The 10570-nt window shown below is 45.4% G+C and overlaps 1 protein-coding gene across 4 annotated transcripts in view; it reads left to right on the top strand.

The window, feature by feature from the left end:
• Positions 1 to 9450: 9450 nt before the first annotated feature.
• The window catches only part of IGF2BP1 (insulin like growth factor 2 mRNA binding protein 1), a 29932-nt gene continuing 28812 nt past the window's right edge, over positions 9451 to 10570 (top strand). For all 4 annotated transcript variants that reach the window (XM_035571475.1, XM_035571474.1, XM_035571472.1 and 1 more), the window contains exon 1: positions 9451 to 9625. In XM_035571475.1, the coding sequence (XP_035427368.1) occupies positions 9451 to 9625 (175 nt within the window). The remainder of the gene's footprint in view (positions 9626 to 10570) is intronic.

Genomic DNA, 10570 nt, shown 5'->3' with positions numbered 1-10570 from the left:
CTGCCTGAACTTTTACAGGAGGTTATCCAAGTTACAACCTTCCCCTCAGGTCTGCCAGCACTTGTTTATGGAGTTCAGCTGAGCTGCTTGGAGCAGTAACCCTACACACCTGGATATAGGAGGGATATGTGTGCCTATTCTCCTGGGCTTGGGCTGGCTTAGCTACATCATGGATTTGTGCATGAAAGAAGTAGACTTTCTTGTTGGGCTGCACAAGAAGCAGACCTTAGTGGAAATGCAGTAATAACGGCAAAATTGAAGTATATCAATGATTTCAGTGTGGGAAAGGGTTTCACCGTGCTAGCACAGTGTCCATGATGTAGCTTGTCCTGAACAAATGCAGAAATCCAGCATGATTAAAGTACATGTCTCTGTGTAAAGCTTCCTACTTTGAAATTCCTTCCTGAAACATACTTTTTCTGCCCTTTTTTTTTTTTTTTTTTTTAATTGAATAGAATCATAGAATATCCTGAGTTGGAAGGGATCCATGAGGATCATGGAGTCCAGTTCCTAGGTCCTCAAAAGACCACCCAAAAAATCAGAGTGTGTATCTGAGAGCATTGTCCAAACACTTCTTGAATTTTGTCAGGCTCGGTGTTGTGACAGCTTCCCTGGGGAAAAACTGAGAAATGTTGTTGAGAAATGCTGCTGTGACACACTATCAGGCATAGGTTTGCTTCAACCACCACCTGTCTTCCTACACCAGAAGTGCATAGAGTGCAGAATGAGCATGCATCCAGCTTACTGCAGCCCTCCTTGGCAGAGCAAAACTCTTGCTACTCTGTAGTTACACAACTCCCTGGCATAACCAGCCTCTTGGGCAAAAAGTCTTGCATCTCTATTACATTAAGATAAAGGATCAGAAGGATATTTTTAGGGTAGATGGAGATTTCAGTGCTATTAGGGAGTAATTATTACTTTCACAGGAACTACTTAACATTTGGTTTAATCCTTTAACTATTAGTACACACACATGCCAGAGTGTTCAAAAGCTTTTCACCCATGCAAAAGCGTCATGCCTACTGTACTAAATGATGCACTGTAATAGTTAAAAGTAACCAATTCACACTCCTATCACAGTTGTTAATCAATAAAGTGGAGTAGTTTAACCTGACATCTTTATTATGTGTATTCTAGGTACTTCACTCCTAGCCAACTTGGATATCTTGTTTCTCCAAAGTATAACCTATTTGTTTTCCTCTCATTAACTGCCTCTGTATGATGTGAAGTTAATAGAGTGAAATAAATATCCAGCAACATTAAATGTTGACCCACTGTTCACAGTTATGGTTATTTCAGGGCATCTGCTCATGATCTAGTTTGGACAGCAGCATCACTCTAAAGTTTCTCACAATCTTTCAGACAATAAATAAATCAAAACCAACCCAAACAAACAAACAAAAACCAGGTACACAGATTCCTAAAGACAGACAGATACTATCTGCATTTCATTCCATCAGTGTGATATCCACTGATCAATGTGTAAAAGGATGAACATTTGCCTGCCAGTTCAGCTCTGAAAAGTGCAGGGGTAAGGACTGAACTGCGGGCATAGAAAAGGGCCATGTGCCCACATTTGCTTTTTTTCCAGTGTAACAGAGGGTCTAATTAAAGATGCAAACCTTGCTCCTCTCTAGCCTTAGCCCATCACAGCTATGATATGAGATAGCAATGCTATCCATAGCATTATCTGTGATCTGCTACATTCTCTAATAACAAGTTGTTTCATGAGCTTCAGCTGGATCCTGGCTTGGGACAAAGGGCACTTCAGATTAGGTTTCATCCAGCTGGGGCAGTTGTCTCCCTGCACATTAAGCAAGAGAGCTGGTGCTGCCCCATTTCACCATATTCTGCTGCAGAGCACTTAGTGAGTGTGACTTAGTGAGACAGAGTTCTCCTCTTGTCTGTGGCAGACCTGGCTTGAAAAGTTGTTTCAGGAGTTTGGGAGTGTTGGGAAGGTCACAGCTGTGCTCCTGAAACAGTCCTGCTCTGCTTTGAGACACTGGAACATCTCAAGGGCAACTTTGATTACAAAGCATTTCAAATATTAGATGTCCCCATAATCATGGAAAATAGGTCTTGAAGTGACCTTAACAGGTCATCCATTCACTCCCCTGCTGCCAGACGGGGTCAACTCTGTTTAAACCATTCTGAATGGATGAGAGTCTGATCTGTTCCCCCAAATTTTCAGAAATGGAAATACTGTGAACTTCCCAATAAATTTCTTGCAGTATTTAGCTGTAACCTCACCTTCAATGGCACAATTTACACCTCTGTCTTTTCCCAGTGGATATGATGAGTAAGGTTTTCCCTTTCCCTCTGGAGTAGTGCTGTCTAGTTGCTGTCTTGTGTGGCACCAGTTAGGGGATCTCTTCTGATAGAGAAGGATTTCAGGTGTTGCAGGTGACATGTGAAAATAAGACTTTCTGCTCCATTTTGTTTGCAAACGTTAGGCTGATCTGAGATTCCTGGCTGTATCCACCTATGATTGATCAGTATTAACATCTGCTCTACTCCTCAAATCACAGGGAGAGAAAGGAAGAGAGGATTTTTAGTTGTTGTTTTTCCTCCACCCTCATCCTCTCACTGAAATCACAGACATTGGAACAGCTTTCAAACTCTGGTCCTCGTTCAGGACTGTTTCTGTTCTTAACTTACCTTAGCTGCTGTCAAAGGCACAGAGGCTTGAGGCTTTTTTGGGGGGCTCATTTCTCTCCCTAAGATACCAGCTATGTTGTGCAGGGATGTAACTTCTACATGCTTTGTTTTTGCTCATCCTAATCCACCTTGGCAGACCACAAGGTCCTGAATATCAGCTTCTTTGTTCCAAGCCCTGATCCCACAGCACAGATCCATCTTTCCCCTCTCTCCTCCAAGGACTGCTTGGGCTCTCACTGCCTGCTCATAGCCTTGGCCAACATACATGGATCCTTTATATCAGAAGTAGCAAAGACTTCTGCCCTATCCCAGGTGCCAGAATTCTGTCAGGAGACTCAGGTTTACCAAAATGCACCAAAGGCAGCTTCAGCTCTAGCTGAAGGCAGAGAGCATTTGTCTGGTTCCTCATCTCGTCCCTGGTGCTTAAACCTATCCAACATTCTCATTTAGCTGCATATGGGACATGAGTGATGTTCTGGCTAGAGTTACAGTGGATCTTTCAAGCAATGAGCATCATTTCATCCTCTCTTCTGGGTTCAAACCTGCCTTCCCTTCCTGGGCTTGCAGGAATAGATTTTTTTTTTAAATTATTATTTATTTTTTTCACAATAGCAAAATACCAGATACGTTTTTAAATGCCAGTACTCCCTTTTAACTGAAAAACAAACAAGCAAACAAAAAACTAGGGCCTTTTAAAGCTTTTTGTGTATTCTTGATTAATTCAGCTCACTGGCGTGGCTGTCTCTGGTCCTTCATGACTGCTTTTTATTTTTTATTTTTTTAAAACAACAACCCCAAAACAACCAACCAACCAAACCAAACCAACACCAACCAAACAAACAAAAACACCCAAAACTGGGAACCACAAAATATAGGAACTATGGACTTCTACATGTCCCACTCTCCATCTATTTCTGTTTTTCTTGAATGCTTAATTTACACACCAGGAACAGGGAGCTACAGCACAGTAACTAGTGTAGCAAAAAGCCCATGTAACATCAGTGCATGACAGATTTATTTGGACCACAAAGATGTCGCTAGAGAAAAATCCAAAGACTGCTCCTTTTACCACTGTGCAGCTGTGCACTGTCATTGCTTCAAATATGTGGAGAGGTGATCTGCACTTGCTATAGCATCAAAACTTACATGTCTTGACCTTTTAGTTCTTTACCTTGTGGCAGCTATTTTAACATTAAACATATTTTACTCCATCTTTAAGCAAAGACAGAGCCAGAACTAAATGGCTGGAGAGACTAGAGCAGTGGAGCTGCAGGAAAGGAGAAGAAATAATCAGTCCTGATAAATCCCAAGTACATACCAGCAGGACAAGAAATTAGACAACACAGTCAATGGCAAGGCACCTGCCCAAGTGGCTGGTTCACTAGCATGAAATTATTTCCATCTTGTGCCTTTGATACTCTCCTAACATCACCTTTCCAGCAGCCCAGCGGTACTGGTGCCCCGGCACAGGCGGTGGTGTATGGTTCAAGGTTTAGATTGTGAAATGACCTATACTTGTGACCCACAACAGAAACTGTTGCTGCAGAGTTACCCACCTCCCGGGATAAACTTGTTTTGGGTTTGAGGAATTACACAAAAATGAAGTGGTATTAGTGGCTGAGCCTTTCATTGCCTCCTGGACTTCAGGGACTTTCAGAAAGTGAAAGGGTGAAGAGCAGTGAGTGCTGCAGTGCCCTCCTTTCTTCAGGGGATTTAAATGGTGACTTGAAATTAAAGGACCCCCAAATTTGTACTCACGTAGCATAAATCTGATATAAATGTATTTCTTTCAGACTGGAGGAAATTTGATACAAATGCCTACCGTTACCAAGAGGAAAATGTTTAATCTGTGCTTTATAAATGCTGTGAATGTTTGGAGGGGGGTTCAAAAGATCAGCTCCTTCTTGAAACAAGGTCAGGGGGAGTTCAGCAACGGCAGGATTCATCCCCCACAATGCTTTCTGAACTACGTGAGTTTTGTTTATCATTATACCAAGACAAAAACTTTCCTCCACCTTTCTATCCATCAGTAGGAGAAATGTCTGCTCCAGCTATCTGTCCAGCTGCTCACAGTGATTTTGAGGAAGAAAAAAACAAATTGACATGTTAGAGAGATCTGCTATAAAGAAGTGGTGGTATATTCAAAAGTAAAATTAAGGACGGAAATGAAAAATTAAAGGGATTCTTTGAACAGAAAAATTTCAGGGTTCATTCCAATAAGCGTTTTATTTTCCTTGCATTTAGAGTTTACTACTTAGCCAAAAAAAGGACTGCAAAATCAAAACTGAAGCAAATCGGTTCCGTTGTGGAGAAAAAATACCTATGCAAAGCAAGTTTGTTTTGTTTAAGTTTGAACACTTCTCTGAATATTTGCAAGACACAATGGAGAATTTAGGTTGCTGAGAGAGATGAGCACCTTGCCCTGAAGTGAACACAGAAGTAGCTAACAAACAGACGTAGAGAGGAGAAGAAAATAGCTATTTTGTTGTGGTTTTCTTTTTTTGTTTTAAAGGGACTCCATCTTTTAGTACCAGAACAAAAGGATTTTTCAGAATGTGAGTTGATTTTTTGGAGCCTGAGTTTATTGCAGCATTTACTTTGTTTTTAACTGAAGCAGTAAAATGTTTAGGGAATATCCAGATCTTCAAACAAGTTGCAGGCTTAACCTATTGCATCTTCAGCACTGTTTCTTTTGAACCTCCCATCTGAATAGCCCTTCCAGAGAGGAGAGGGTGTTTCCCATTGCTCAGCACCTTGCTTGGGGCTGAGGACACTCTTCTGCTCCTGAGCTTTAGCAAAACAACATTTGAATGTCAAGATTGTGTTTCAAATGCACAGAAAATCAGGAGATTATTAATAATCTACTTCAAACCTTAATTTTGTTTTAAATTAAACTAATAGTTTCATAGTAAGTTTGATTCTTATCTAATTTGTCCACTCAAGTTTTAATCAACTGGATCAACTAGATCTTCTTAGATATGAGCTGCTTTTTCCAGTGAAGAATGTTTCCACATAACAAAAACTCAACAGAAGTTGGTTTAAACTGTGATTCCACTTAAGTAAAAGGAAATATTTCCAACTGTAACCCTCACACTTATTCTGTTGAATTCTCACATACATTTTATGGACAGGCTTGCTCTATATTCAGATTATTTCTGTTAGCTGAGGTTTGTTTGAACTAGATTCTATGAAAATAAATTATTTTTTTCCCCTCTGTGACCTATGTGTTTTACTAAAAACTTTCAACCCATAAATATTTCATAGTAACTAATACATACATTCAAACTTTTGAAAATGAAGATTTTTTGAAGTTTCCAGGGTTTCCAAGTATATCTTTAATGTTGTCCAAATTAAACATTAGTGATATCACCAGAGATTAAAAACAAAACCAAACCAAACAAAACAACAAAATAACAACAACATTTTTTAAAACCAAATAACTGGCAGAAAAAATAACAATATATTCCATTCTATTTTACCACTAATCTGTCATAAAGATTATTTCTATTTTAAATATTTTATGCCTCAGATCAACAACAATACCTCACCAGACTGCAGTAATTATACCCTTGCATTTGAAACCTACATTTCACTGAAATCTTAGATGTATTTTTTACCACCCAGTTTTAACCTTGTACCTTAAAAAACAAAAAAACAAAACTCCAAAGTGGCAACAGTGATTATTTGGACTTACAGATAAATTGTAAAAACTGATTAAGAACATTTCTGCATGACTCAAAGATTTAAATCTTAAAGCAAACAACAAGAAAGCAAAACCAAAAAAATACCCCAAATCCAACAGCTTTTGCCCAAATTAGAATTTATTTATAAAATCATAAGCAGCATTATGTTGATACTGAGTGTGGCTATACAAATTTGAAAATGCTTGTAAACTTGCACAAAGGAATCAAGTACTCTGAGTGATTTTTACTACTGCAAGAAAATCCTGGGGGAGGAAAAAGGCCACACATGCTTTTAGAAGTGACTGTGCCTGGGTGAAAACTTTCTCAGCTCTTCCCTAGCTTCAGATATCCCACTGGATTTTTGGTGCAGTTCCTGGTAGCATTTAAATCTGCAAGAGAAGAAAGGTTTCCCTTTGGAGATGATTTTGCAGAGCTTGTTTTGCCCTATCTCAGCTGGGGCAGGGGTGAATGGAGTTTGGGTTGGAGGGCAGCCTTCTCCCTCATCTCCTGCCCAGGGATGAATGCAGCTCTATTACCCCCAAGCAGATCAATGATTTAGTCTCTGCTGTTTGCATTCTCTAAATACCTTGCATCTGGAATGCTCTACTAAGGGGAAGGAGTTTGACTGATAGCCTTCTTTTTTCAAATCTAAATTGAAGACTTCCTTCTTTGTTTGGATTTTTTTTTAAAGTTGGTTTCTTTCATTTCATTATTTGAAAGGATTATGTTACATGGGGAAAGTTGTCTGTAAACCAGTAAAAGCAAAAACAAAAGTATTCTGGTCAAGATTAGAAATAGATCTGAAGCAGATAGTGGATCATTTATTTTAGCTGTATTTGTGTGTGATGTAACTGTGGAAGAAAGTGAATATTCCAGTTTTCAGTCAGGCATGGCTTGAAGTGCAGTTTCCAAGTTGCATGAAATTTACTTCCAAATTTCATTTCTTTATTCTTTTCACCTATGAATTTTGAGCATGGATTATTCATTGGTAGCTTCAGAAGCATGCACACGGACACAGCAGTTCTTCTACAAAAACTCCTCTGGCGAGTTTGGTTTGGTACTTCCAGGAGAGCCAAGTAATGCAGCTGGAAGTATGGGAACCAAATTTCCCCTGGTGAGCAGCATCTACGTGTTTTTAAAGCAAAAACCCCGGTATAGTAGAATGGATCAGATACAGAAGGGAAAGCTAAGGACTCATTGCTTTAAATTACTATTTCCCAGTTTTGTTATTATTCATTTTATTGAGTTTCCTAAGTGGCTGTAGCACAGAGCACATAGAAATGTCCTTGGGTATGTGCATCTATTTTTTAAGGTTTACACGGCAACTGATTCTTGAATAATACCAAATTTATTTACTAACAAATTCTCCACGTGGCTCTTCCCCAGCACTGCCGTGGCTGGCATAAAAATAGTAATAATAAAAAGAAATGTTTAGAAATATAAAGCAGCACAGCACATCTGTGTAGTACTGAGAGAACAACCAAAGAACCCAGGCGTACTGCTAGTGCCGGTCCCCCCCCCCCCCCCCCCCGGGGCCTGGCCCCTCCGCGCGGCCACCCCGAAAGGCGGCGGGGGCAGGCGCGGGCGCGGTGCCCGCGCAGAAGGCGCGGAGCTGCCCGAGATAAGCGCGCCCGGAAAGCCCTGAGCCGAGCGTTTCTACCGATACCCCAAAAACTCGTGCGTTCGGAAATCATTTTTCTGTGTTTGTTGTTTCTTTATCGGGGGGACGGGGAGAGCGGGACCTTCGGTCCGGCGGGCAAGGCAGGCAGGAGCGCGTCCTGCTCGGGAGCGTTGCGTTTAATTGCAGGCGTGGAGGGGCCGGCCCGTGCCTCTACTTGCAGCGCCGCAGGAGGGAGGCACCCTCCCCGCCCGGCAGCATCCCGGGCAGAGCCCCCGGTGCACCGGGGTCCCCCGCCCGCCCCGTCGGGGGAGGCAGGAAGGCGGCCGGGTGGGTGAATGGGGGAGGGGGGCGCGCTGCTATTTTCAACCCGTCTCGAACCTAAATATAAAAGTATCCAGAAAAAGCAGGCGGGGAGGGAAAGAGGCAGGGTCTCGGGAGGGGGGTGTGTGCTCCACATAGGTCACTTGGCCGACAGGGCGCGCTCCCCTCCCGGCCCGGCCTCGTCCCCGTCGGGGATCGGACCTTCTCCATCGTGGGGCCCTTTTGTGCCGGGAGGAGCCGCCCCCGAAGGCTTCCGCAGGGCTGCACATGAAGGGCTTAAAACAATACCGTGGACAATAGCCCCCCCGGGGGGCTCCCCTGTTCACCCGGCCGCGCCGGGCCGCCCCCGGGGGGCGGGAGGGCCATTCTTCCACAACCCCACTCCCCTGGCGCCAGGGGACCGCCCGGCCCCTTTGATGCCGAAGTTTTTTACACCCAGAAAAATCCCATTGAGGCACCGGAGAAGGCGTGGGGGAGGGTCGCGGTGGGGGAGGGGGACTGTAGCAGATGGTAAAGTGCCTCCGACGGGACGGGCGGAGTTGGGGGGGGGAAAGGGGTGGATGCGCTCCTCATTCCTAAGGGTGCGTGTGCGTGGAGGTAAATAGCGTAGTATTTAAATTAAAATAAATAATTAAGTGGTGGCTGCCCCCTCCCCCCTCGGCCCCTCCCCCCGGGGGCCGGGCCCTCCCGCATCACCACGTGGCTTCCTCCAGCAAACATTTTCACTCATTTTCCAGGTCGGTTTTATTTAGAGGCGGTGCCCGGCTGCCGAGAGGCGTCCGGTGACACTCTAGTGCCACTCCACCGACTTGGGGGCCCCCAGAGCCGGCGCCACCGCCTCCCTGCCCTCCGCCACCGCCCGCCGGAGCCGCCCGCCCGCCCCGCCGCCCCCTTCCCTGGGATCCCCCCAACAGTCGCCGCACCCCTCTCCAAAGACAAATCCGTCAATCCAACAAATCAAGCCAAACAAACAAAACCAAACAAAATAAAAAAGGAGGGGGCTTAAAAAAAAATCACCGAGCCCCCGCCCCTGTTGTGGGGTGGCAGAGCGCGGCCGGAGTCCGACGGTGCGGACGCACGGTGGAGCCCCCCCGGCAGCCGCGCTCCGAGTCCCGGCGCGCCGCCGCCCGCCCGCCGCCCCCCGCCGCCGCCCCGCCGGCAGCCACCATGAACAAGCTGTACATCGGGAACCTAAACGAGAACGTGACTCCGGCCGACTTGGAGAAAGTCTTCAACGACCACAAAATTTCCTTCAGCGGGCAGTTCCTGGTCAAGTCCGGCTATGCCTTTGTGGACTGCCCCGACGAGCAGTGGGCCATGAAAGCCATCGAAACTTTTTCGGGTAAGCGGCGTTCTCTGGCCCTCTCTCCCCAGTCCGCTTTCACCTCCCCGGCGAACTGCGGACACCCGCGGGGCTCAGCCCCCCGCCTGGGCCTCGCTCACTGCACAACGGGGAGTGGGGGGGCCTCGTGCCCTCGCTCCCCGTCGGGGTTTGCATCGCGGCGCGGCGGGGGCAGACCCCGCTTTCCCTCCCAAGCGTTAGCGACGAGCAGTGTGGGGGTGCAGAGCGGGGCCCCCCGCAGCCTTTTGCCCCGCGCCGCCCCCCCCATCTCCGGGGGCACCCCCTGGGGCAGCCGTGGCGGGGGCAGCGCGGCGCCTGCCCCGGCGGGGCTCGGCGTGGGGGTCCCGTCGCGACACGGGCGGTGGGCTGGGACTTTGGCCATTTTGATTTGAAACTGGGTTTCCTGGGGCATGTGATGTGTGGAGTAGCGCGAAGGTCGCCATGCTGCTCGCAGACAGAAAAAAGCTCCCCGGGAAGCAGATAATTTCTAAAATTTTTGAATATTTCCCCATGCCCAGGGCTCCTCCCGCTAGGCTCTTCCCATTGCTGCTCCCCTCTTCCCCTCCCTCCTCCAAAATAAATAAATAAACGAACGGCAAAGAAAACCACCCCGTTTTCAAAGAGAAATCCATTTCTGCCGTGGAGTTAACATTTCTAGTCTTTAAATAGGGAGGAAGATTTCTGCCTAGAGGAGTTTTGGAGGGATCGAACATACGGAATTAAATACAGACGAAGATTTTTTCTCAAAATACTATTCATTTTCTTTTGGTCAAAGCAGACCAGTATGAACTAAGGAATTAAATATTCCTAAGGAACATTGTCCAGACAGCTAACTCACCACTCCCTCCCACCGCTTCCCATTTGAAGCCAGTCTTGTATTTAATAAAATGCACTTGTGAAGAAATCAGAAAATGTATTTTTGTGTGCTTTGTAGTAATTCGAATT

The sequence above is a fragment of the Cygnus atratus genome, chromosome 25 (assembly GCF_013377495.2).
Source record: "Cygnus atratus isolate AKBS03 ecotype Queensland, Australia chromosome 25, CAtr_DNAZoo_HiC_assembly, whole genome shotgun sequence".
NCBI lineage: Eukaryota > Metazoa > Chordata > Aves > Anseriformes > Anatidae > Cygnus > Cygnus atratus.
This window is presented reverse-complemented; position numbering and strand designations above follow the sequence as displayed.